Source organism: Salmo salar, chromosome ssa10, assembly GCF_905237065.1.
Source record: "Salmo salar chromosome ssa10, Ssal_v3.1, whole genome shotgun sequence".
NCBI classification, from domain to species: domain Eukaryota; kingdom Metazoa; phylum Chordata; class Actinopteri; order Salmoniformes; family Salmonidae; genus Salmo; species Salmo salar.
The window spans coordinates 32,258,468-32,285,643 of NC_059451.1; the positions used below are offsets into that span (position 1 = coordinate 32,258,468).

General features: G+C 46.1%; 1 protein-coding gene and 1 pseudogene across 11 annotated transcripts in view; one reads left to right on the top strand and one right to left on the bottom strand.

Moving 5' to 3' along the window:
- LOC123724400 (carbonyl reductase family member 4-like) lies at window positions 1–2,416 on the top strand (annotated as a pseudogene).
- Window positions 2,417–2,472: 56 nt separating this feature from the next.
- Window positions 2,473–27,176, bottom strand: part of palld (palladin, cytoskeletal associated protein) — a 124,780-nt gene continuing 100,076 nt past the window's right edge. For 8 of the 11 annotated variants that reach the window (XM_045687652.1, XM_045687651.1, XM_045687653.1 and 5 more), the window contains 12 exons: window positions 24,375–25,055; window positions 21,604–21,745; window positions 21,023–21,124; window positions 20,278–20,316; window positions 17,342–17,563; window positions 16,717–16,866; window positions 14,472–14,560; window positions 6,699–6,831; window positions 5,250–5,457; window positions 4,872–5,037; window positions 4,557–4,690; window positions 2,473–4,469 (listed from right to left, as the gene is read on the bottom strand). In XM_045687652.1, coding sequence (XP_045543608.1) covers window positions 4,309–4,469; window positions 4,557–4,690; window positions 4,872–5,037; window positions 5,250–5,457; window positions 6,699–6,831; window positions 14,472–14,560; window positions 16,717–16,866; window positions 17,342–17,563; window positions 20,278–20,316; window positions 21,023–21,124; window positions 21,604–21,745; window positions 24,375–25,055 — 2,227 coding nt within the window. In that variant the 3' untranslated portion in view covers window positions 2,473–4,308. The remainder of the gene's footprint in view (window positions 4,470–4,556; window positions 4,691–4,871; window positions 5,038–5,249; window positions 5,458–6,698; window positions 6,832–14,471; window positions 14,561–16,716; window positions 16,867–17,341; window positions 17,564–20,277; window positions 20,317–21,022; window positions 21,125–21,603; window positions 21,746–24,374; window positions 25,056–27,176) is intronic. The other 3 variants (XM_045687650.1, XM_045687655.1, XM_045687654.1) reach the window with 3 other exon arrangements.

A 27,176-nucleotide genomic window follows, 5' to 3' on the forward strand; every position in this document is an offset into this window, starting at 1 on the left:
ACCAGGCTGCCCCTGAAGCCACTTGCCTATGTCATCTCATCTTTGATTTGCTCTGCGCTGTGTTTTGGTCTCCTGCAGGGCAGGGGCATGCCCAGGCTGTGTGTGGTGTGTGGGGGCTCCAGGGGCATTGGCAGGGCTGTATCAAGGCTGTTGGCAGAGAGAGGCTGCAGGGTTGTTGTGGTGTCCAGGAACTAGCATGCTACTCAGGCCACTGTAGCGTCCCGCGATGGAGGTACGGTATAATACCTGCAGGGGTGTCATGCACCTGTTTGTTGGGCTCTTCTGTTCACATTTTCAAAACCAGATGATGAGCCTAATGCCACACTAACTACTGTTGTTAATTAAATACAGCTGTAATTTTCTGTTTACCTAATGCTAAATCAATCTTTCATGTTCTAGCTGACCATGTGGGCTTTTGTTGTGACATCTCCAAAGGAGAGGAAGTGCAGAAGACGTTTAGGATTATCCTGAAGACCTGTGGAAACATCTCATACCTGGTCAATGCAGCTAGGCACCAACAGGTGTGTGACTGTGAATGAATCAGTACTCGTATAGGTTAGTTTCATACCTTCAGGACTCCCATGGCAGTCTCAAGCAGGTGAGCTTACATGTGTAAAAACCTATCTTTTTTTAACAACTCGTCCATATCCTGTGTGTGTGTGTTCAGGGATGGTCTGTTACTGTGGACCAGGCTAGAAGACATGGTGGCTATGCTTCATACCAACCTACTGGGGAGCATGTTGAGCTGCAAGGCAGCGCTACGGAGCATGCTCCACACTCAGGGAGTGGCCATTGTCAACATAGGTACTGTTACTGCATGTACAGCCCCTTGTCATTATTTGAGATATCAGATGCATTCAATGTTGCATTTTGGCCACAAGGTGGTGGTTGTGGTCCAGGTAATAAACATAATTTCCCACTTCACTTTACCTTGAGTTAACCCAATTAGTGTGTTCATGTGATCTGTGTATACTGTAGGCTCTGTGGTGGAGTTGAAGGGTAACGCAGGTCAGTGTTTGTACTGTAGGCTCTGTGGTGGGGTTGAAGGGGAACGCAGGTCAGTGTGTGTACAGTGCCAGTAAAGCAGGTCTGGAGGGCTTCTCTCGCTCTCTGGCCAATAAGGTGGCCTCGCGAAACATCAGGGTTAACTTGCTGGCTCCAGGTATGGAACTGTCTCTTCCTCCTTTCTTTACTGTTTCTCTCTTTCATCTGTCTGCTTATTCTCCTCAACTCCTAGCCTTTGCCCTAGTCTGCTTATGATTTTGTCATCTCCGTCATTGGCATGCTAAATTAGAAACAGTCTTGTACTGTACCTAGGATATTAGTTTCCACTGTTCTCTTAGCTCGAATTTAGTTCTCTCCCCTTCTCTTCTCTCCGCTAGGTTTCCTCGGGACAGACATGACTGCGGGGCTGGGGGAGGGGTATGGACCATCTGTTTTTAAATATCTGCTTTTTATAAATATCTGCTTTTAATCAGATTTTTAATATCTGCTTTTTAATCAGCTTTTCGTCTACTCAAGCTTATGTCGTGATTTTGGAGTGTACTTTTTAATTCTGATTCACCTTGCCTTTGAATGTGAGAAAATTAGTGCTAAGCAAAATTTCGGTTTTTTAAATTAAACGGCTAATTGGCCGACGTCGGTTCAATTACTTGAATTTCATTTAGTTCTTTTTTGGGGGGAGCCCAACGCGCCGTTTCTCTAGAGAGAAATCAAGTCATTCACTAGAGAAATCAAGTCAAGAGCTATGTGGGAGGCCGGGGTGAATGGAGTTTCATTAAGCAAATATTCAACGTGGTTCAGCGCAGAAATGTGGTAATTAACTACAATGACCATAATCCATTTCACCTGTTCTTACCGGCACGGGTCAGAGACGCATACACTTTTACGCCTGCTACTGTACGTTAGGTTAGATGCACACAGATCGCATGAGAGAGGAATGTGCAACACGTCGAGGTTGATAGAGGCCGTTTGTGAAAGTAGGCCTTATCTACTTTGAAGAACGAGTAAAATGATTTCGTCTGACAGCTCTGCAGCCTACTTTGGCAAACTAGCCTAGCAAAATAGGATGACTAAAGACAGTACAGTATGGTATTGCAGAGATTTGAAATGGCATCTCATCTGTTATTTCCTCCAGTGGATAAACATTGTGCCTCACTGGAGAGTGCTGCCCAGTCCCCTAGTCCCCTCACACAGCTGGTACTCACCAGTCACATACATTTGCATGCCATTAGAAGCCTTCATGGATCTGGCTCAGCTGCTGTCTGCCTTGTGAACTGTAATCATTGTGATGTTCTTTAACCTAAGATCAAGGTGGAGACAATTTAAACCTGGGATCAAGGTAAAATATAATCCAATAAGCTTTTTCAATAAAGAATGGAATTTTCCCTGTGATGGAAAATATGGCTGCTGAGTACATTGGTGTGGAATTGATTTGTCCAGGGTCTCTTTACTCAACATAAACACGGTAACTCCAGACTTTGATTTTTTATTATCTTTCATAAACTAACATGATATCAGGAGAACATTCCATATACAGGCACAGATTGGCATATAAATCAAAAAGGTGTCGTATATGTTTGTGTGAGTGACCACAGTAATGGCAGGATGAAACATGATCTGAACAGATACAGCAAAAGATGCCCATTTGGTAATACAGTAGTGAAATAAAATATATAATTACTTATTTCAATACAATTCTGTGCATATATTCTCCCTTCTAAACAGTTTATACTTGTCATTTGGTGTAAGTGCCTCAGAGAAATATGGATAGATATTGTGATTGAAATAGGCCCAAGTGATCTTTTAAGGCAATATAGTATGATATTTTAATGCAGACAGGATTATGTTTTGTCATTGAACATTTGAGAAGAAAAAAAATCACTAATAGAATTTGTCAAATTTCTTGGGAAAGGAAATAGTTTTTTTTTTTCCATACAAAAATAAAGCAGACCATCTGTAGTGTGTGATCAATCCACTGAAGCCATTTTTAGGACTGTCTCATGTGTTTGTGAAGATTTTAAACTGAAACCATCAAAGGAAATAAATTATCTCCAGAATCTGTCATAACGGTCATTTTCATAATCATCAACACCATCATTTCATCATCATAATCCACTGCTTTGTCATCTTCTCACACTGAATTCCATTCTGAAAAACTTGCTTTTGTCTGTCCTTGACGTCTCCCACTCACGGATCACACAGTTCACAAGCGTTGAAGTGACTGTTCTTGTGGGCCTCCTGGCCCAGGATAACCCCTCATCCTGTCCCTGTTACAATCAACCTTCACATGCCAGTAGTACCTCCTAGCATGTCACGGACCTCTCTTTCCATCAATCAATCACTGAAGTTACGATGGTAACACAATGCTCTCAACGGTGTCTGCATCATTCAGCCAACATTCTCTTTTTCACAACTCATCTAAAGTTACTAAACAGTTTTAACTTCCAAGGTCATTTGACCTGACAAAAAAACAGAAGCGAAAAGTATGTAAGGCCCGGCCTTGTGCAATATCTATGGTAATTATGATAAATGTTGAACCCGACAATGCTGATATCTAGGGTATTGTGCTACTTATAACCCAAAACAATTAGACACTGCTGATATCCATATTGTGCTATATTACCCAGACTATGCTGTGATACCCATATAAAATAATAACTTTGTCTCTCCTTTGTCACTCAACAGTCCAGGGAAACATGACGTGCTGCTCCCATGCTTTGGACTTTCCATTGCAGATCCAAAGTCTGTCCCGTTTCTACATATCTCTGCCCCTACAATTTGGTGCCTTTGTTGAGGGAGTATTTCATAAAACATCATCCATTTAGATACAGCATTACAAATGGCAACATTGTAACATGCATAATAATGCTACCTTCAACTTTAACTTTAAACCTTCAATTATCATTTTTACAAAGAGATCATGTGAGATACCTCAGCCACTTAAGAGGTGAACCCGCTTTTGTGTGGTAATGGCAGTTTTCCAATCGAAAATAAACTTCAATGGCCACTCAGGGTAGATTCCTCTGCTTTTATGGTTGACAAAATGGAACCATCTGATCCAAAATTGGGATCCATGTATGATTGACACTGAGATATTATGGGGTGTCACATTGCCCGTCATCCATCTTCCAGAAAGGTATCTGTGGCCTTGTCGTAAAACACCTCGGATGGAGGGGGTTACATTTACCCCTATGTCTGGGGAGAACAGGGCGGAACAGGGCTGGTGCTGGTGGTACTGGGGTCATGGGTCAGTTTTAAGGAATTACATTAGGGAGTTGTTTGGGCATGTGGTGCCCCTGCTGGTCTCTACAGGTCATCACTCTCCACCAGGCCTCCCGGCTGCAGGGGGCTGGAGTCAGGGAAGAAGGCTGCCTTCACGTCCAGTCCTCTCTCTGTCAGCGCTGCATAGCGACTCGTCGACGGACGCACCTTCTTAGGCTTGGGAGTGTTGGGCTGCTGCCACTGAGCTGAGGAAAGAGGGGGAAGGAGTATATATAGATATTGATTCTTTTGCAGTTTACATTTGGTCCTGTGTGTTTGTCTGGTGGACTTACTGTGGACGTCGAGTCGTGCAGTGCTGGACACAATGCCAGCCTCGTTCTTGGCCGACACGGTGTACCAGCCAGCGTCCTCCTTCATGGCTGGTTGAATGATCATACACAGATAGCCACAGTTGTCCTGGTGCATGCTGGGAAAAAAAATTGTTCAACACACACCCTTAGGCCCGAGTTTCACCGAATGTTGTCAGATCATCAATATCTTTATCATTAAGCATCTCCAGTTTAGAGAGGCTGCTTACCAATAATATTGGTATTCTTTTGGATTTATGTAATACAAGCCATAGACGGTGAATGGTAGTGCTGTCTTACCTTATCCTGTCTGTGTTGTGCGTGAAAGACTCATTCTCTTTCTTCCAAAAGATCTGTGGGTAGGGAACAGCCGACACACGGCACTCCAGACGCACCGGGTAACCCTCGGCAACACCAGTGTTCTGCAGCTTCTCGATGAACGAAGGGGCCTTGTGCATCTCTTTGGCTAGAAACGAGAGAGACCAAGGTCAATCATATATATCAAACTATGATGTATAGTGATTAGTACTACATTATTTGAATCAACAACTAAAAGTAGACAAAGGGTCTTTATATCTGAGAAGACATCTGAAATATTATGGGTACTTTACTGTGACAATGTTTCAATGCTGTTCATCTGTCTATGCCTATACACATATGTACTGTATGGGTGTCTACCTGCTACAATGAGTTCCAGGTTGAAGGAGTTCTGTCCGGCGCGGTTGCTGGCAATGCAGGTGTAGATGCCTGCATCACGGCTGGACACGGGCTCGATGACCAGCGAGTGGACGCCATTCTCCCTCACCAGCATCTTGTGGGCAGAGTCAGGACGGATGGTCTGACTATTCAGCTGCCAGATCAGGTCTGGTGTGGGCAAGCCACTCACCTAAAGAGGGAACACAACAAACACTCAATAACTCATTCATCACATTGTGTTTATTTATACAATGTAATGTTTTGATTCTGGAGCTGGAGCATGACAGTGTTTATTTGCAGGGTAAATGTGCTGGTATTTATTTGCATTGTGAGTATGGTATTATGGTGTGTCTCTGTCTGCAGTGTGAGATCAACAGTGTTTTATTGTCGTTTGTCTGGAGTCTCCCGGTCGCATGCATGTTTTCTCATGGGAACTGCCTGGCCTGTGAAAGGACCTGCCTCTCTTTTCAGCACCCGCTGCATGCCAGAGAAACCCTACACCTGCCCCTCCTTCAGTTGTGCACGGTAGAGCCCACCTATATGTGTGTGTGTGTGTGTGTGTGTGTGTGTGTGTGTGTATCCGGCCTTGAGTGTATTAAGTGCTAGAAGTAGAATTAAGTAATTTGTTGTTCAACATGGTCCAACATCCATGTAGTACACTTCCTGTAGTCCATTTTGGGCATGGAAAGTTTGAAAACTACAAATGATTTGGAAATAAATATTGTTTATAAATATCATTGACATTAAGAGCCCCAGGCCATTGGAGACTCACTCAGTTTATTTTTTGACGAGTATAAAAAGAGTCTTGTTATAGCGTGTGAATTCCGTGTATGGTGCTGTTAGGTTTTATTACAGTTTTGTAACCGTTTTGTAATTGTCTGACTGCCGCAGGCTGCAGAGGAACGATTAGTGACCGAGTGAGAAACAGAGAAAAGGGAAGGCACAGAGAAAGAGAAAACAGAGGGAGGGAAAGTGTGGAGGGAGAAATAATGGCAGAAAGAGTGAGAGTGAATCCTCTTAATCCTAGAAAAATGACACCAGCATTTCCTCTCCTCACTCGCTCTGAGCCATTCATCATGGAAGAGGAGATGAAATATATAGCCGCAATAATTTATTCTCCAGTATATGGAATGCATAGGGAGGATGCCTTTCTCAGGCCCGCAGACACTCCTCATCACTGACACAGAGAGAATTTGAGGGTGGACTCCTTTCCTCCATTTTCTATGATTTACTATGTGCTCAACACCAGGGTTCATTTTGGAAAGTTGGAATGTTCCTTTTTTGAATTCTTAGAATCTGTAATGCTTCCAGTAATTAAAAGCCTCACACTCCTCCCTAACCAACAGGCCAACAATGGTAGAATCCTAAAGGTGTAGCTGTAGTTTGAGGTCAAGAAGGGCTGTGTTCAGTGTTCAGGGGCCGTGGTCTCACCTTGCAGTCCATCCGGCAGAGCCTGCCCTCCTGGACGATGAGGTCACCAGGCGCCTGCAGGAAGTGGGGGCGGAAGTGACGCTCCTGGATGTTCTCGTTCTCATCACCACTGTCTCTGGACCGAGACCTAGGTCTGAGGCGAGAGAGGGGGGAGGAGAGAGAGAGAAGAAAAGAAAGAGCAGAGGGAAGACAAAGGGTAAAAAGGAGAGAAATGAAGAGAGAGGGAGGCTCTGATGGATATCTTAAAAAGCTTCACTCAGGCAGACCGGATATGAAAGCCTTATCTGGGAGTGGATCAGATCAGGTTATTGGATTGATTTTGTGTGTGTGTGTGACAGTTATTATATGTGGGAGAGGTATTTTATTGAAAAATCATTGCACATGGCAATCTAACAGATCAAGAACCAACAGGTTCCGCCCACTCACACTATTCAACTAATATAAAAATGTCAACAACACAAAAGGTTTGATTTAATACACACTAATGTCAACAGAAGTGTACTGTAAACCCTGTATATGCCCATAACTATTTTAATAGTTTATAATAGCTGTATCTTAGGACAGATGTTCATACACCTGGTGTATTGACCACTTATTGTGAATGAGTGTGAGTCTGTACTTGCACAGTACTGATGCATAAAGGCAGTCCAGATGGCAAATAATAGCAAGAAAGAACACTGCCAACACATTTCTAAAGCCCATTATTAATTATGAATAATAGCCAACAGTGTTTGTTTGTCCTTCCACTCCTTGTGCCTGTCAGTCATTGTGCCTGTCAGTCACCGTGCCTGTCAGTCACCGTGCCTGTCAGTCATTGTGCCTGTCAGTCACCGTCTATGTCAGTCACTGTGCCTGTCAGTCACCGTCTATGTCAGTCACTGTGCCTGTCAGTAACCGTCTATGTCAGTCACCGTCTATGTCAGTCACCGTCTATGTCAGTCATTGTGCCTGTCAGTCATTGTGCCTGTCAGTCATTGTGCCTGTCAGTCACCGTCTATGTTAGTCACCGTCTATGTCAGTCACCGTCTATGTCAGTCACCGTCTATGTCAGTCATTGTGCCTGTCAGTCATTGTGCCTGTCAGTCACCGACTATGTCAGTCACCGTCTATGTCAGTCACCGTCTATGTCAGTCACCGTGCCTGTCAGTCACCGTCTATGTCAGTCATTGTGCCTGTCAGTCATTGTGCCTGTCAGTCACCGTGCCTGTCAGTCACCGTGCCTGTCAGTCACCGTGCCTGTCAGTCACCGTGCCTGTCAGTCACCGTGCCTGTATGTCACCGTGCCTGTATGTCACCGTGCCTGTATGTCACCGTCTATGTCAGTCACCGTCTATGTCAGTCACCGTCTATGTCAGTCACCGTCTATGTCAGTCACCGTCTATGTCAGTCATTGTGCCTGTCAGTCACCGTCTATGTCAGTCACCGTCTATGTCAGTCACCGTCTATGTCAGTCACCGTCTATGTCAGTCACCGTCTATGTCAGTCATTGTGCCTGTCAGTCATTGTGCCTGTCAGTCATTGTGCCTGTCAGTCATTGTGCCTGTCAGTCATTGTGCCTGTCAGTCACCGTCTATGTCAGTCACCGTCTATGTCAGTCACCGTCTATGTCAGTCATTGTGCCTGTCAGTCACCGTCTATGTCAGTCATTGTGCCTGTCAGTCACCGTCTATGTCAGTCATTGTGCCTGTCAGTCACCGTCTATGTCAGTCACCGTCTATGTCAGTCACCGTCTATGTCAGTCACCGTCTATGTCAGTCACCGTCTATGTCAGTCACCGTCTATGTCAGTCATTGTGCCTGTCAGTCATTGTGCCTGTCAGTCACCGTCTATGTCAGTCACCGTCTATGTCAGTCACCGTCTATGTCAGTCACCGTCTATGTCAGTCATTGTGCCTGTCAGTCACCGTCTATGTCAGTCATTGTGCCTGTCAGTCACCGTCTATGTCAGTCACCGTCTATGTCAGTCACCGTCTATGTCAGTCACCGTCTATGTCAGTCATTGTGCCTGTCAGTCATTGTGCCTGTCAGTCACCGTCTATGTCAGTCACCGTCTATGTCAGTCACCGTCTATGTCAGTCACCGTCTATGTCAGTCACCGTCTATGTCAGTCATTGTGCCTGTCAGTCACCGTCTATGTCAGTCATTGTGCCTGTCAGTCATTGTGCCCGTCAGTCACCGTGCCTGTATGTCACCGTCTATGTCAGTCACCGTCTATGTCAGTCACCGTCTATGTCAGTCACCGTCTATGTCAGTCATTGTGCCTGTCAGTCACCGTCTATGTCAGTCACCGTCTATGTCAGTCACCGTCTATGTCAGTCACCGTCTATGTCAGTCATTGTGCCTGTCAGTCACCGTCTATGTCAGTCATTGTGCCTGTCACCATCTATGTCAGTCATTGTGCCTGTCACCGTCTATGTCAGTCACCGTGCCTGTCACCGTCTATGTCAGTCACCGTCTATGTCAGTCATCGTGCCTGTCAGTCACTGTCTATGTCAATCATTGTGCCTGTCAGTCATCGTGTCTGTCAGTCATCGTGCCTGTCAGTCATCGTGCCTGTCAGTCATCGTGCCTGTCAGTCACCGTCTATGTCAGTCATTGTGCCTGTCAGTCACCGTCTATGTCAGTCACCGTCTATGTCAGTCACCGTCTATGTCAGTCACCGTCTATGTCAGTCACCGTCTATGTCAGTCACCGTCTATGTCAGTCACCGTCTATGTCAGTCATTGTGCCTGTCACCATCTATGTCAGTCATTGTGCCTGTCACCGTCTATGTCAGTCACCGTGCCTGTCACCGTCTATGTCAGTCACCGTCTATGTCAGTCATCGTGCCTGTCAGTCACTGTCTATGTCAATCATTGTGCCTGTCAGTCATCGTGTCTGTCAGTCATTGTGCCTGTCACCATCTATGTCAGTCATTGTGCCTGTCACCGTCTATGTCAGTCACCGTGCCTGTCACCGTCTATGTCAGTCACCGTCTATGTCAGTCATCGTGCCTGTCAGTCACTGTCTATGTCAATCATTGTGCCTGTCAGTCATCGTGTCTGTCAGTCATCGTGCCTGTCAGTCATCGTGCCTGTCAGTCATCGTGCCTGTCAGTCACCGTCTATGTCAGTCACCCAACTATGTCAGTCATTGTGCCTGTCAGTCATTGTGCCTGTCAGTCATCGTGCCTGTCAGTCACCGTTATGTCAGTCACCCAACTATGTCAGTCATTGTGCCTGTCAGTCATTGTGCCTGTCAGTCATTGTGCCTGTCAGTCATGGTGCCTGTCAGTCATGGTGCCTGTCAGTCATGGTGCCTGTCAGTCATCGTCTATGTCAGTCATTGTGCCTGTCAGTCATTATGCCTGTCAGTCACCGTCTATGTCAGTCATTGTGCCTGTCAGTCACCGTCTATGTCAGTCACCGTCTATGTCAGTCATTGTGCCTGTCAGTCATTGTGCCTGTCAGTCACCGTCTATGTCAGTCATTGTGCCTGTCAGTCATTGTGCCTGTCAGTCACCGTCTATGTCAGTCATTGTGCCTGTCAGTCATTGTGCCTGTCAGTCATTGTGCCTGTCAGTCATCGTGCCTGTCAGTCATCGTGCCTGTCAGTCATCGTGCCTGTCAGTCATCGTGCCTGTCAGTCATCGTGCCTGTCAGTCATCGTGCCTGTCAGTCATTGTGCCTGTCAGTCATCGTGCCTGTCAGTCATTGTGCCTGTCAGTCACCGTCTATGTCAGTCACTGTGCCTGTCAGTCACCGTCTATGTCAGTCACTGTGCCTGTCAGTCACCGTCTGTCAGTCACCGTCTATGTCAGTCACCGTCTATGTCAGTCATTGTGCCTGTCAGTCACCGTCTATGTCAGTCACCGTCTATGTCAGTCACCGTCTATGTCAGTCATTGTACCTGTCAGTCATTGTGCCTGTCAGTCATTGTGCCTGTCAGTCACCGTCTATGTCAGTCATTGTGCCTGTCAGTCATTGTGCCTGTCAGTCATTGTGCCTGTCAGTCACCGTCTATGTCAGTCACTGTCTATGTCAGTCACCGTCTATGTCAGTCACCGTCTATGTCAGTCATTGTGCCTGTCAGTCATTGTGCCTGTCAGTCATTGTGCCTGTCAGTCACCGTCTATGTCAGTCACCGTCTATGTCAGTCACCGTCTATGTCAGTCATTGTGCCTGTCAGTCATTGTGCCTGTCAGTCACCGTCTATGTCAGTCATTGTGCCTGTCAGTCACCGACTATGTCAGTCACCGTCTATGTCAGTCACCGTCTATGTCAGTCACCGTCTATGTCAGTCATTGTGCCTGTCAGTCATTGTGCCTGTCAGTCACCGTCTATGTCAGTCATTGTGCCTGTCAGTCACCGTCTATGTCAGTCACCGTCTATGTCAGTCACCGTCTATGTCAGTCACCGTCTATGTCAGTCACCGTCTATGTCAGTCATTGTGCCTGTCAGTCATTGTGCCTGTCAGTCACCGTCTATGTCAGTCACCGTCTATGTCAGTCACCGTCTATGTCAGTCATTGTGCCTGTCAGTCACCGTCTATGTCAGTCATTGTGCCTGTCACCGTCTATGTAATTCACCGTCTATGTCAGTCATCGTGCCTGTCAGTCACCGTCTATGTCAATCATCGTGCCTGTCAGTCATTGTGCCTGTCAGTCACCGTCTATGTCAGTCACCGTCTATGTCAGTCACTGTGCCTGTCAGTCACCGTCTATGTCAGTCACCGTCTATGTCAGTCACCGTCTATGTCAGTCACCGTCTATGTCAGTCATTGTGCCTGTCAGTCATTGTGCCTGTCAGTCACCGTCTATGTCAGTCACCGTCTATGTCAGTCACCGTCTATGTCAGTCACCGTCTATGTCAGTCATTGTGCCTGTCAGTCATTGTGCCTGTCAGTCATTGTGCCTGTCAGTCATTGTGCCTGTCAGTCACCGTCTATGTCAGTCACCGTCTATGTCAGTCATTGTGCCTGTCAGTCACCGTCTATGTCAGTCACCGTCTATGTCAGTCATTGTGCCTGTCAGTCACCGTCTATGTCAGTCACCGTCTATGTCAGTCATTGTGCCTGTCAGTCATTGTGCCTGTCAGTCACCGTCTATGTCAGTCACCGTCTATGTCAGTCACCGTCTGTCAGTCACCGTCTGTGTCAGTCATTGTGCCTGTCAGTCACCGTCTATGTCAGTCACCGTGCCTGTCACCGTCTATGTCAGTCACTGTCTATGTCAGTCATCGTGCCTGTCAGTCACCGTCTATGTCAATCATCGTGCCTGTCAATCATTGTGCCTGTCAGTCATCGTGTCTGTCAGTCATCGTGTCTGTCAGTCATCGTGCCTGTCAGTCATCGTGCCTGTCAGTCATCGTGCCTGTCAGTCATCGTGCCTGTCAGTCACCGTCTATGTCAGTCACCGTCTATGTCAGTCATCGTGCCTGTCAGTCATCGTGCCTGTCAGTCATCGTCTATGTCAGTCATTCATCGTGCCTGTCAGTCACCGTCTATGTCAGTCATTGTGCCTGTCAGTCACCGTGCCTGTCAGTCATCGTCTATGTCAGTCAGTCATCGTGCCTGTCAGTCACCGTCTATGTCAGTCATCGTGCCTGTCAGTCATCGTGCCTGTCAGTCATCGTCTATGTCAGTCATCGTCTATGTCAGTCATCGTCTATGTCAGTCATCGTCTATGTCAGTCAGTCATTGTGCCTGTCAGTCACCGTGCCTCTCAGTCATCGTCTATGTCAGTCAGTCATCGTGCCTGTCAGTCACCGTCTATGTCAGTCACACTGCCTGTCAGTCACCGTCTATGTCTGTCATTGTGCCTGTCAGTCATTGTGCCTGTCAGTCATCGTGCCTGTCAGTCACCGTCTATGTCAGTCATTGTGCCTGTCTGTCACCGTCTATGTCAGTCACCGTCTATGCCAGTCATTGTGCCTGTCAGTCATTGTGCCTGTCAGTCACCGTCTATGTCAGTCATTGTGCCTGTCAGTCACCGTCTATGTCAGTCATTGTGCCTGTCAGTCATTGTGCATGTCAGTCACCGTCTATGTCAGTCATCGTCTATGTCAGTCATCGTCTATGTCAGTCATTGTGCATTTCAGTCATCGTGCCTGTCAGTCACCGTCTATGTCAGTCATCGTGCCTGTCAGTCACCGTGCCTGTCAGTCACCGTCTATGTCAGTCATTGTGCCTTTCAGTCACCGTCTATGTCAGTCATTGTGCCTTTCAGTCACCGTCTATGTCAGTCATTGTGCCTGTCAGTCATTGTGCCTGTCAGTCATTGTGCCTGTCAGTCATTGTGCCTGTCAGTCATTGTGCCTGTCAGTCATTGTGCCTGTCAGTCATTGTGCATGTCAGTCACCGTGCCTGTCAGTCATCGTGCCTGTCAGTCATTGTGCCTGTCAGTCATCGTGCCTGTCAGTCATCGTGCCTGTCAGTCATTGTGCATGTCAGTCACCGTCTATGTCAGTCACCGTCTATGTCAGTCACCGTCTATGTCAGTCATTGTGCCTGTCAGTCATTGTGCATGTCAGTCACCGTCTATGTCAGTCACCGTCTATGTCAGTCACTGTGCCTGTCAGTCACTGTGCCTGTCAGTCACTGTGCCTGTCAGTCACTGTGCCTGTCAGTCACTGTGCCTGTCAGTCACTGTGCCTGTCAGTCACTGTGCCTGTCAGTCACTGGCGTGCTTGTCAGTCACCGTGCCTGTCAGTCACCGTGCCTGTCAGTCACCGTGCCTGTCAGTCACCGTGCCTGTCAGTCACCGTGCCTGTCAGTCACCGTGCCTGTCAGTCACCGTCTATGTCAGTCACCGTCTATGTCAGTCACCGTCTATGTCAGTCACCGTCTATGTCAGTCACCGTGCCATGTCAGTCACCGTCTATGTCAGTCACTGTGCCTATGTCAGTCACTGTGCCTGTCAGTCACCGTGCCTGTCAGTCACCGTGCCTGTCAGTCACCGTGCCTGTCAGTCACCGTGCCTGTCAGTCACCGTGCCTGTCAGTCACCGTGCCTATGTCAGTCACCGTGCCTATGTCAGTCACCGTGCCTATGTCAGTCACCGTGCCTATGTCAGTCACCGTCTATGTCAGTCACCGTCTATGTCAGTCACCGTCTATGTCAGTCACCGTCTATGTCAGTCACCGTCTATGTCAGTCATTGTGCCTGTCAGTCATTGTGCCTGTCAGTCATTGTGCCTGTCAGTCACCGTCTATGTCAGTCATCGTGCCTGTCAGTCACCATCTATGTCAGTCATCGTGCCTGTCAGTCACCGTCTATGTCAGTCACTGTGCCTGTCAGTCACTGTGCCTGTCAGTCACTGTGCCTGTCAGTCACTGTCTATGTCAGTCATCGTGCCTGTCAGTCACCGTCTATGTCAGTCATTGTGCCTATGTCAGTCACCGTGCCTGTCAGTCACCGTGCCTGTCAGTCACCGTGCCTGTCAGTCACCGTCTATGTCAGTCACCGTCTATGTCAGTCACCGTCTATGTCAGTCACCGCCTATGTCAGTCACCGTGCCTGTCAGTCACCGTGCCTGTCAGTCACCGTGCCTGTCAGTCACCGTGCCTGTCAGTCACCGTGTCTATGTCAGTCACCGTGTCTATGTCAGTCACTGTGTCTATGTCAGTCACTGTGTCTATGTCAGTCACTGTGTCTATGTCAGTCACTGTGTCTATGTCAGTCACTGTGTCTATGTCAGTCACTGTGTCTATGTCAGTCACTGTGTCTATGTCAGTCACTGTGTCTGTCAGTCATTGTGTCTGTCAGTCATTGTGTCTGTCAGTCATTGTGTCCTTACCTGCGGATGTGTCCAGGTGCAGAGCGCTGGCTCCTCCCCCTCTGGTTCACTGCCTGGACCATCATCCTTCCAGTACAGCTCACCCTCCCCTGAGAGAGAGAGAGGTTATCTCCACCCTGCTACCACAAAAACACTTCCACCCTGCTAACATACAGCAGGTAAACGCAAGTATTTCCCGTGACTTTGCCTCAAAACCAAATGTTCACCTGAACCACCACTCCATCCTGGACTTGAACAGCCTTTATGACCAGGTCCATCTATACAAGGCAGCAATGCCCACCTTCGCCTGGACCCTAAAGGACATCACCCTCAACACCTTACACAGGAGCAACAGCTCAACAGACACCCCGCCCAGACCTGCGAGACACCCCGCCCAGACCTGCGAGACACCCCGCCCAGACCTGCGAGACACCCCGCCCAGACCTGCGGCAAATTTGGTTGAGCAGACCTAACTCACTCTATTAAATTAATCAAAACAAGAAAATGTTACATTTGGCTATTTAAAAGGAAATGATCTCAACAGAGAAAAATGACCTCCTGTGTGCTACCTATATCCCCCACTATGATCCCCATACTTTAATGAAGACAGCTTCTCCATCCTGTTGGGGGAAATTAATAATTTCCAGAACCTAACACCCTCAGCACACAGGGGGTCAAACACATACCTGGAGGTGACAGCATTCCCTCCCCCATATGCCCCCCTAGGCACAACTACGACAACATAACCAACAAAAACAGGTCACAACTCCTGCAGCTCTGTCGCACGCTGGGTATGTGCATAGTCAATGGTAGGCTTCGAGGGGACTCCTATGGTAGGTACACCTGTAGCTCATCTCTTGGCAGTAGTACTGTAGACTACTTTTTCACTTCCCTCAACCCAGAGTCTCTCAGAGCTTTCACAGTCAGCCCACTGACACCCCTGTCAGACCACAGCAAAATCACTGTCCACTTGAACAGAGCAATACTCAATCATGAGGCATCAAAGCCAAAGGAACTGAATAATATTAAGAAACGCTACAGATGGAAGGAAAGTAGTGTGGAAACCTACCAAAAACAATTAGGCAACAACAAATTCAATCCCTTTTAGACAACTTCCTGGAGAAAACATTTCACTGTAATAGTGAAGGCGTAAACTTGGCAGCAGAAAACCTAAACAGTATATTTGATATCTCAGCTTCCCTATCAAATCTAAAAATGTCAAACAGAAAACCAAAGAAAAGTAACAAGGACAAATGGTTTGATGAAGAATTCAAAAACCTAAAAAAGAAATTGAGAAACCTGTCCAACCAAAAACATAGAGACCCAGAAAACCTGAGTCTACGCCTTCACTATGGTGAATCACTAAAACAATACAGAAATACACTACGGAAAAAGAAGGAACAGCACGTCAGAAATCAGCTCAATGTAATTGAAGAATCCATGGACTTTAACCACTTCTGGGAAAATTGGAAAACACTAAACAAACAACAACACGAAGAGCTATCTATCCAAAATGGAGATGTATGGGTAAACCACTTCTCCAATCATTTTGGCTCTATAACAAAGAACAAACAGCAACAACATATACACTACCGGTCCAAAGTTTTAGAACAGCTACTCATTCAACGGTTTTATCTTTATTTTACTATTTTCTACATTTTAGAATAATAGTGAAGACATCAAAACTTTGAAATAACACAAATGGAATCATGTAGTAACCAAAAAAGTGTTAAACAAATCTAAATATATTTTATATTTGAGATTCTTCAAATAGCCACCCTTTGCCTTGATGACAGCTTTGCACACTCTTGGCAAACACCAAATTGAGACAAATAGATTCTGCAAAAATATCCTCCGTGTACAACGGAAACACCAAATAATGCATACAGAGGAGAATGAAGCCGATACCCGCTAATGATCAGAATCCAGAAAAGAGCCGTTAAATTCTATAACCACCGAAAAGGAAGCGATTCCCAAACCTTCCATAACAAAGCCATCACCTACAGAGAGCTGAACCTGGAGAAGAGTCCCCTAAGCAAGCTGGTCCTGGGGCTCTGTTCACAAACAGACCCCACAGAGCCCCAGGACAGCAACACAATTAGACCCAACCAAATCATGAGAAAACAAAAAGATAATTACTTGACACACTGGAAAGAATTAACAAAAAAACAGAGCAAACTAGAATGCTATTTGGCTCTAAACAGAGAGTACATGGGGTATGAGTCAGTCAGGTCCTGTGTGTGTTGGGTGGGTCAGGTGTTCTCACCTCAGGGTTACCAGCCATAATGGTGTAGTTGCCGTCATCGTCCAATGAGGCGGCGGCGGTGTGGAGGTTGCAGGTCCCGTCAGCGTCGCGGCTGATCCTGTAGTGTTCACTCCTCTTAGAGATCTGCTTCCCATCCTTAAACCAGTAGATCTATAGTGGACAGGATAGACACAACACAGAGTTACACAATGACCTGCTTCTCATCCTTAAACCAGTAGATCTATAGTGGACAGGATAGACACAACACAGAGTTACACAATGACCTATAGGAGTAGAGAGAAAAGAGAGTATATTATACTGCAATCCCCCCTCTATCGGTCCTCTCCTTTTCTCTCTCTTCCGTTTATCTGATGCCTGTCATCACCCAGTCATTACAGAAGCCCTATGAGCTAGGGATAGGCAGTGGTGGACTCACAGATGTTAGTACACCAAGCCTGGCCCTTATAGCAACTCACTGTACATGTACCTCAACCTCCTACTAACAACACTACACATCCTCAACTCCCAATTATCAGAACAATACTGTATGTTGGTACATTAAACATTTACACCATACAACAATACACCCTGAATAAAGTGACAGTAATATTGACATTAAGAACGGCTGATCAGTGTGACCTCTGACCTTTGGCTTGGGGTCTCCAATGACCTTGCAGGAGAAGGTGACGGGCATGCCCTCGAACACCTTGTAGTGTTTGAGCTTGCTGTCGAAGAAGGGCACCACCCCGGTGCCGGTGGCATCCTCGTCATGCTGCACATCGTCGTCAGACTCCTCCACTGGAGAGCGTTCGAGACGGAACTCGATCTCACTGATCAGGCGCTGCTCGAAGCTGGACACCTTGTACTCCTGCAGAGCACACAGAGAGGAAGCAGGGTTAATGCTGGGTGATGGAGCTCAAAGAGCATCATCACAACTATAGGAAGAGACTGAAATCACAGAGGAACTGGATCACAGAAAAATCTGATGAACAAGAAGCACACTCTGCCATGAGCATTTTGTGTCACTCATGCATGAATTCATTGATTTATTCATTCAAGAACAATGAGTTAAGGAATTCCTTTTTCCCCATCAGCTTGCGTATACCCAGTTTCTCCCTATTCCCTCTCAACTCTCTCTATTCCTCCCCTCTTTCTGTCTATTCCTATCTCAATCTCTCACCATCCTGGCTCGAGCTGTTGAGGCAGAAGCAACTGGAGAGTAGTGTGAATTGACTGACTGACAGATAATTACATGCCCAAGACACAGCTGCAGGAGTCTGATCTCTCTCTCTTCTCCCCTCTCTCTTCCTCTCTCTCCCCCGCCCGCAAATTCTTATTGTTTTCTCAGTTTTGATCAGTTTTTCGTTCACTCGCTCATGCACGTACACAAACAAGAGATATATAGGACATGTGACACGTAACACACACAGCAGGTTCATCTCATAGTTCTAATGACAGTGAACCATGTTCATATTAGTATCTCATGTCGGGGTGGTGTTGGGAACAAACTCATGCATGCTCCGATATTTGATTAACATATCAAAAGTGACCAATTAACACACACTAAATTAATCAACATATACATTAAAGTCCCAGTGCATTTGAATTTCTTGTGTTTTATATACATTTCCACACTATGAGGTTGGAATAATACTGTTACAGTTAATTGACCAATAAGAAAGAAGGTTCCAAACCTCTCTGCCAATAACAGCTACTTTTCAGTCTTTGCCAAGAAGCTATTTTTGTTTCTATTTTAATTCATTTTGTACAATGTTAATAGAAAACAATCACAATAAGGTACTTAATTGTTCCCCAGAAATAACTTGATATTTAGATAAACACTGCATTGGACCTTTAAAAGTGCCAGACATGTACAGTGACAAAGCCTTGGACATGCTTACTCGATTTTTCATGAAGAGCATTGGTCAGTAATTGGGTACAGTCAGCACTGGCTGAAGACTACAGCTGGTCAAAAGCTATGTAACCACCACAATGACCATAACAGAACCATGAATGAACCTGTTTAATCAGTTTTTTGTCAAATGTATGTACACTACCGTTCAAAAGTTTGGGGTCACTTCGAAATGTCCTTGTTTTTGAAAGAAAAGCACATTTTTTGTCCATTAAAATAACATCAAATTGATCAGGAATACAGTGTAGACATTGTTAATGTTGTAAATGACTATTGTAGCTGGAAATGGCTGATTTTCTATGGAATATCTACATAGGCGTACAGAGGCCTATTATCAGCAACCATCACTCCTGTGTTCCAATGGCACGTTGTGTTAACTAATCCAAGTTGATCATTTTAAAAAGGCTAATTGATTGTTAGAAAACCCTTTTGCAATTATGGTCTTCCCTGTGGCTCAGTTGGTAGAGCATGGTGTGTGCAATGCCAGGTTCGATTCCCAAGGGGGGGGCCAGTACAAAAAATAATAAAAAGAAATGCATGAAATGTATGTATTCACTACTGTAAGTCGCTCTGGATAAGAGTGTCTGCTAAATTACTAAAATGTAAATGTAATGTTAGCACAGCAATAAAACTGGCCTTCTTTAGACTAGTTGAGTATCTGGAGCATCATCATTTGTGGGTTCGATTACAGGCTCAAAATGGCCAGAAACAAAGACCTTTCTTCTGAAACTCGTCAGTCTATTCTTGTTCTGAGAAATGAAGGCTATTCCATGTGAGAAATTGCCAAAAAAACTGAAGATCTCGTACGTTGTGTACTACTCCCTTCACAGAACTGCGCAAACTGGCTCTAACCAGAATAGAAAGAGGAGTGGGAGGCCCCGGTGCACAACTTAGCAAGAGGATAAGTACTTTAGAGTGTCTAGTTTGAGAAACAGAAGCCTCACAAGTCCTCAACTGGCAGCTTCATTAAATAGTACCCACAAAACACCAGTCTCAACATCAACAGTGAAGAGGCGACTCCAGGATGCTGGCCTTCTAGGCAGAGTTCCTCTGTCCAGTGTCTGTGTTCTTTTACCCAACTTAATCTTTTATTTTATTTTTATTGGCCAGTCTGAGATAGGACTTTCTTTGCATCTCTGCCTAGAAGGCCAGGCCAGTTTTATTGCTTCTTTAAATTATGACAACAGTTTTCAGCTGCACTAACATAATTGCAAAAGGGTTTTCTAATGATCAATCAGCCTTTTAAAATGATAAACCTGGATTAGCTAACAACGTGCCATTGGAACACAGGAGTGATGGTTGCTGATAATGGGCCAATGTAGATATTCCATAAAAAAATGGTCTTTTACAACATTAACAATGTTTACACTGTACTTCTGATAAATTTGATGTTATTTTAATGGACAAAGAATGTGCTTTTCTTTCAAAAACAAGGACATTTCTAAGTGACCCCAAAGTTTTGAACAGTAATGTATGTCTTAGTTATCCTCAGTTCATTCCCAGGTTTCAAGGTCGGATCCTGCTCCAGTCAGAGGGTGTGTGAACACATCTGATATCATTATTATCAGTGTGGCTTTGTTGAACGGCTTAAGATTGGGGAGTGACCACACAGTGAGTCAGAAAGCGAGAGGCAGAGAAGAGAAGGAAGGAGAGAAAGAGGCTTGAATAACCTTTTGAGGGACAGATTCTATATCAGATGAACTGGAATCCTGTGAAAAGATAAAAGAACAGAGGTGTGGTCTCTGTGTTACTGTATGATGTCATGTCCTGAGGTCCAACCGTGTAATTACCTGCATTCACACTAAAGAGTGTGTAACAGCACGATCAGTCTTATACAATATATTAACATTATGACTGTAACCACCATTTCCACAAAACACACACATTTCCATATCATTTGCTCTGAATTGGAAGGTGCAATTGTGGCTTTTATTCTCAGGCAAACTCACAGCCTCAGGCAGAGTAGTGGCCAGACAAATCTCTATCAGACAGGGAACCAGGTTCAGTCCCATGGAGCTCCAGGCAGCCAGAGCCCAACATCACTACAGGACAGCAGCACAGAACAGCCTGACCTAAAGACCACCGCCACTGTCTGCAGCTATGAGAGGACAAACCCTGTGCAGCTCACTTCTAGAGTCTGTTTACTTTGCAGTGAGACTTGGCTTTAGTCAATGAAACAAATCTGCGTGTTCTGTACTGAGGTTTTGTGTTTAGTAAATCTTTAAGACTAAATGTGTAAGTTAATATTTCCAGTTATAGCCTATATTTTACACTTCATCACATTGGTGTGTGACTGCAAACTATGACTGAATGTGTAGCTGAATATGGGCCATACACATGCAATAATAGAGTGAACTAAGGTGTAGCACACAGATGGTCTTCCTTGGCGTGCCTACAGTAGCAGCAGCAGCATACCTGTGTAACTGGCTCCTCGTCCTGCTGCTGTGTGTTTAGTACTGTGGCTGCGTTGTCTGCCCCCAGCAGCCTGCGAGCGATCTTCTCCTCATAGGTTAACCTCTGAAAGCACCGATTAATGGGTCAGCTGGGGTTAGTGTGTCAGTCACAACAGCAACACACACTCGTTACAAATATTAAGACATGGTCTTCTTGAGATAAATGGTTGTTAATGAAACTATTAACACTGTGAAATGGATGACATGGAAAAATATTTTTTGTCCGCTCAACTTCAAAAGTATATTTTGGACTCAAAAAAGCTGCTTGTCTGTGGTCATATCTGTGGTATAGTTACGCTATGTAGTATGTATGCCTGTGGTCATATCTGTGGTATAGTTACGCTATGTAGTATGTATGCCTGTGGTCATATCTGTGGTATAGTTACGCTATGTAGTATGTATGAATGGTTGGAAATGAAATAGGATTGACATTTGACTTGGAGTGCTTGTATTAATGAATGTTACAAAACAGCTTCATTCCCTACAAACACACATTCATCTACAGTGTTGTGAAGGCACTCTGTAACACACACACACACACACCTGTTGTCCGTTGCTCATGCGCTCCTCCTTGAATCGTAGCTTCCTCTCCAGGTCCTGAATGACAGCATCCTTGGTTCCCTGGATGTCAGAGTCTGAGGCCAGGCGTGGGGTTCCTCTGGATTGCTTCCGGGGAAAAGCACTGCTGACAGAACACAACAACCGACCAGGGGATTAGAACATGGCATCCCAGACCTTTAAACCCACTTTACCTGACAGAACACCACAACCGACCAGGGGATTAGAACATGGCATCCCAGACCTTTAAACCCACTTTACCTGACAGAACACCACAACCGACCAGGGGATTAGAACATGGCATCCCAGACCTTTAAACCCACTTTACCTGACAGAACACCACAACAGACCAGGGGATTAGAACATGGCATCCAAGCCTTTAAACCCACTTTACCTGACAGAACACAACAACCGACCAGGGGATTAGAACATGGCATCCCAGACCTTTAAACCCACTTTACCTGACAGAACACCACAACAGACCAGGGGATTAGAACATGGCATCCCAGACCTTTAAACCCACTTTACCTGACAGAACACCACAACCGACCAGGGGATTAGAACATGGCATCCCAGACCTTTAAACCCACTTTACCTGACAGAACACCACAACCGACCAGGGGATTAGAACATGGCATCCCAGACCTTTAAACCCACTTTACCTGACAGAACACCACAACCGACCAGGGGATTAGAACATGGCATCCCAGACCTTTAAACCCACTTTACCTGACAGAACACCACAACAGACCAGGGGATTAGAACATGGCATCCCAGACCTTTAAACCCACTTTACCTGACAGAACACCACAACAGACCAGGGGATTAGAACATGGCATCCCAGACCTTTAAACCCACTTTACCTGACAGAACACCACAACCGACCAGGGGATTAGAACATGGCATCCCAGACCTTTAAACCCACTTTACCTGACAGAACACCACAACCGACCAGGGGATTAGAACATGGCATCCCAGACCTTTAAACCCACTTTACCTGACAGAACACCACAACCGACCAGGGGATTAGAACATGGCATCCCAGACCTTTAAACCCACTTTACCTGACAGAACACCACAACCGACCAGGGGATTAGAACATGGCATCCCAGACCTTTAAACCCACTTTACCTGACAGAACACCACAACAGACCAGGGGATTAGAACATGGCATCCCAGACCTTTAAACCCACTTTACCTGACAGAACACAACAACCGACCAGGGGATTAGAACATGGCATCCCAGACCTTTAAACCCACTTTACCTGACAGAACACCACAACCGACCAGGGGATTAGAACATGGCATCCCAGACCTTTAAACCCACTTTACCTGACAGAACACCACAACCGACCAGGGGATTAGAACATGGCATCCCAGACCTTTAAACCCACTTTACCTGACAGAACACCACAACTGACCAGGGGATTAGAACATGGCATCCCAGACCTTTAAACCCACTTTACTCAATAGCGGCTGCTGTGTCGTTCTACAGCAGATCATGATATATCATCTGTTGTTTGTGTGTGTTGGACTGACTGTGATTTATTTGAACCTGTGATAGTCAGAATAAGCCCCTTCTCCTTCTCTCTCATTCCCTCTCTTTTTCTCTCTCTCTCCCTTATCTGTCCAACTCAAGCATTCTACACAGGGTCCTCTTATCTCTCTCCCCTGCTGCAGGAATGCCATGGTGAGGGGAAAAACAGACAGAGGAAAGGGCTTGATGAAAAAGAGGGGTGGGGGGGTGGGGGTGGAATGGCCTTGTAGGAGGAGAGTGTGTTTGACAGCAGAGTATAGTGGATGTTTTCTCCAGCCAGCCAGGCATCATCAGACAAATCAGAGTCAGGATTATCTACACAACACCAGATCTCTATCACTTAACTAAACATAAACATGACCAAGCTCACTCTGGGTGCATCCGCCTCATAGTCAGGACTGGCCTGAGATGGGGTGGCTTTTTTGACTTGAGTAATATGATTGAATTTTGGAAAATTCTCAAAAGGTTCCATCTAGAACCCGAAAGGGGTTCTTTGGTTGTCCCCATAGGAGAACCCTTGAAGAACCCCTTATGGTTCCAGGTAGAACCATTTTGGGTTCCATGTAGGACTTTTTCCACAGAGGGTCCTACATGGAACCCAAAAGAGTTCTACCTGGAACCAAAAAGGGTTCTCCTATGGGAACACCTGCAGAACCCTTTTGGAGTACAGCAGTGTGAGTTGAAATCTCAGCTATGCATAAACCCTTCAAATATCTGTTTACTTGACTTTGTCACTCCCTTCACACAAGTCATTGTGTATATTTTCCATATGGGCAAAACATTCTAACACACACACACACACACACACACACACACACACACACACACACACACACACACACACACACACACACACACACACACACCTCAGGAGACGGTGCTCTCTGAGCTGAGGTTGAGTGTATGTCTGTAATAGCCCTGGCTGGTCTCTGTGCTGTAAACATGCTGTATAAGAATGTAAACACGTCATCTTCCATCTAGCAGCAGACCTCTAGCCTCCAACTGCTGCTAGGCGGCAGGCTGTCCTGATGGGGTTGGAGGGAGAGGGAGAGCCAGCCTGGCTCCGCAGAGACAGACCTGCTACAGGCTGTCACTCACTGACTGATATGCACACATTACACTACCATTTGACTATGGAATGAAAGGGTCTGAAAGTATAGGGTACTGCCCCACAGGGAGCCAGTGTAACTGTGTGCACAGTCAGTGTATAGATACTCACATAGTCCCGTTCCCTTTAGGCAGGCCCAGGGCATTGAAGGACGGGCTAGTGGGTGTGGCTGGAAGGACAGAGGCCAGGAAGCCAGCAGGTGATTGGGGCTGGGAGGTGAAGGGGGAGGAGCTGTTGGAGTGGGCGAGGGAGAAGGGAAGAGCCGAAGAGATGGGTGGAGGAGGGGGAGGAGGGGGTGGAGGGAAGTCTTTGGCGGGGCCTGACAAGGATGAAATGCTGCTACTGAGGAAGGGAGGAGGTGGAGGTGGGAAGGAGGGAGAGGAAGGGGACTGAGACTCAATGCTGCTGCCCTTACTGAAGGGAGGCAGGACAACCCTGGTGAAGGGTTTTTGTGAGGTGGGTGGGGAGAGGGGTGAGGGCAGGCTGGAACCAGAGGACCCCGAGGACTGGGTGACATAGCCCCCCATAGGGCCAGTCCCCCCAGGGCTCTGGGCAGCAATGAACTGCTTTGGCCGGGCGTAGTTGAAGGTGCTGGTCTGCATGGCGCTGCTCTCCAGCTCCTGGAAGGAGGGAGGAGGGGGAAGAGTGGGAGAGGGTGGAGAGGGCACTTCCTGGGGCTGCTGTGGCAGAGGCGGGACTTCCTGCTGTTGTTCCTGATGTTGGATCCAATTGGCTGCTTCCTGCTGTTCCAATATAATCTGATCCTGCAGCTGCTTCAACTGTTCTGCGTTCCTGGAAGGAAGGACACAAGGGCATCATCTACTGAGCAGTGGGATCACTGTGAATCATCGTGTCAAACAGTAAAAAAAGAAATCAACAAAATGGACAAAGTTCAAACAAGCTTGTCAGCTAAATGAAAGCAGGAACACACACCACACACACACACACCACACACACACACACACACACGTAGATCAGAAGCATAACAAAGTTTGGACCAATGGAATTCATACAGTAAAGGCCTAGACTCCATACTGTATATCCACATCTTTGAGTCAGTAGAAATGCCTAGATAGCTAGGCAGGAGAGTAGCGTGATGTAAACAGGCACACTTTATTAAAGTTCCTATACGAGAGCACAACATAAATCAAATGCGCTCAAAAACACGGAACATAACAAAAGTAAAGCGCGTAAAAAGACACCACAGCAACATGAAACAATTACACACAAAACATGATGGGAAACAGAGGGTTAAATACAAGTAGCTTAATTGGGGAAATGAAAACCAGGTGTGTATGGAAACAAGACAAATGGATATATGAAAAATGGAGCGGCGATGGCTAGAAAGCCGGTGACGTCGATCACAGAACGAACAAGGAGAGAAGCCGACTTCGGCGGAAGTGGTGACACAACCCCACTAAAATGCTGGACAGGATGAGTTATCACTGCTTCAAGGTTTCAGGCACGTTGTAGAAATGTTACGAAAGCATGCGGCTGTCATCCATTTTCCCGTGACTGACACAATACACCGTTCCCCGGCTCTCTCTGGTTACGCAAATTACATTGGCAATTTAACAATCACAATTGTCTATCATAGAGAATGAGCATCCCAGTCATGCTGAGACATTGTTCTAAAGTTACAGGCTGTTACTGTGAGTAGTTGAAAACCACACAGAGTTGTGGGGATGACATCAGCACTGGACCGTCCAGGGGTCCTCGATCAGGAATTATGTTTTTTCACCAGCCTGGAATTGATAGCTTGTCAGGCCTGAGGTTAAAGGGTTCAGGGGACCGTGGGGTGTGGTTAATTCAGCTAGCCATCCGAGCTACCATCTGTGTGTGTGTGTGTGTGTGTGTGTGTGTGTGTGAAGTGCTGATTAGTGGGGAGGAAACCACTGCACAGGGAACAGGGACTGATAGCTCCAGAAAGACTTGTTAAAAGGCCAGCCTGTCGACAACCACATCAAACAATAAAAAAAATTCAAAAGGAGACTGGAGTACAAAATGTGAGGAAGTTTTGCCAATGTTGTCTTCCATTATGACAAATGCTGAACAGTGTGATGACCTCTGCTGGGTCAAGGACAAGACTAGGCATGGTCATAAAATACGTGATAATTACATTGTAATAATGTAATTGATTTCGGTACAGACAGGAGAGAGACATACCTAGACAAGTACTGCACTAGGGACAAGGTGTGGCGGCTCACATCTCTTAAAGAGCAATGTGATGAAACAACAAAAACGTCTCTGTCGCATCTTGTTCTCAGGCAGGGGTGAGTCCTAATGATGGAGTATTGTATTCTGTCACAGAGGTATGGCTGCCTGAGGATTTCACACACTGAGCCCTCCTACACTGTCTACTCACTGTACAATCATCACTTCTGGCCCGGCCTGGTCTGGGATCAGTGAATGGGGAAACTAAGACTTTCAGGAGGTTACTGATCCTACTGATTTCCTGTAATTCAACACATTTTGCCATGGGGCGTAGCAAAATTGTTACCGTTTTAAAGGCCCAGTGCAGTCAAACTCACCTCTCAGTTTATTAGGTACACCACGCTGTTCATGAAAATGTATCGTTCCTACAGACAATGAGTCACGTGGCCATGGCTTGCTATATAAAGCAGGCAGACAGGCATTGAGGCATTCAGTTACTGTTCCATTAAAAGGTTAGAAATGGGCAAAACGAGTGACCTACGTGAGGTGCCAGATCCAGTATCTCTGAAACGGCCGTCCTCCTGGGCTTTTCACACACTACAGTGTCTAGAGTTTACCGAGAACGGTGCAACAAACAAAAAAACATCCAGTCAGAGGCAGTCCTGTGGGAGAAAACTGCTCATTGATGAGGTTGAAGGAGAATGAAAAGAATCATGCACAAACAGACAAATAATGGCGTAGTACAACAGTGATGTGCAG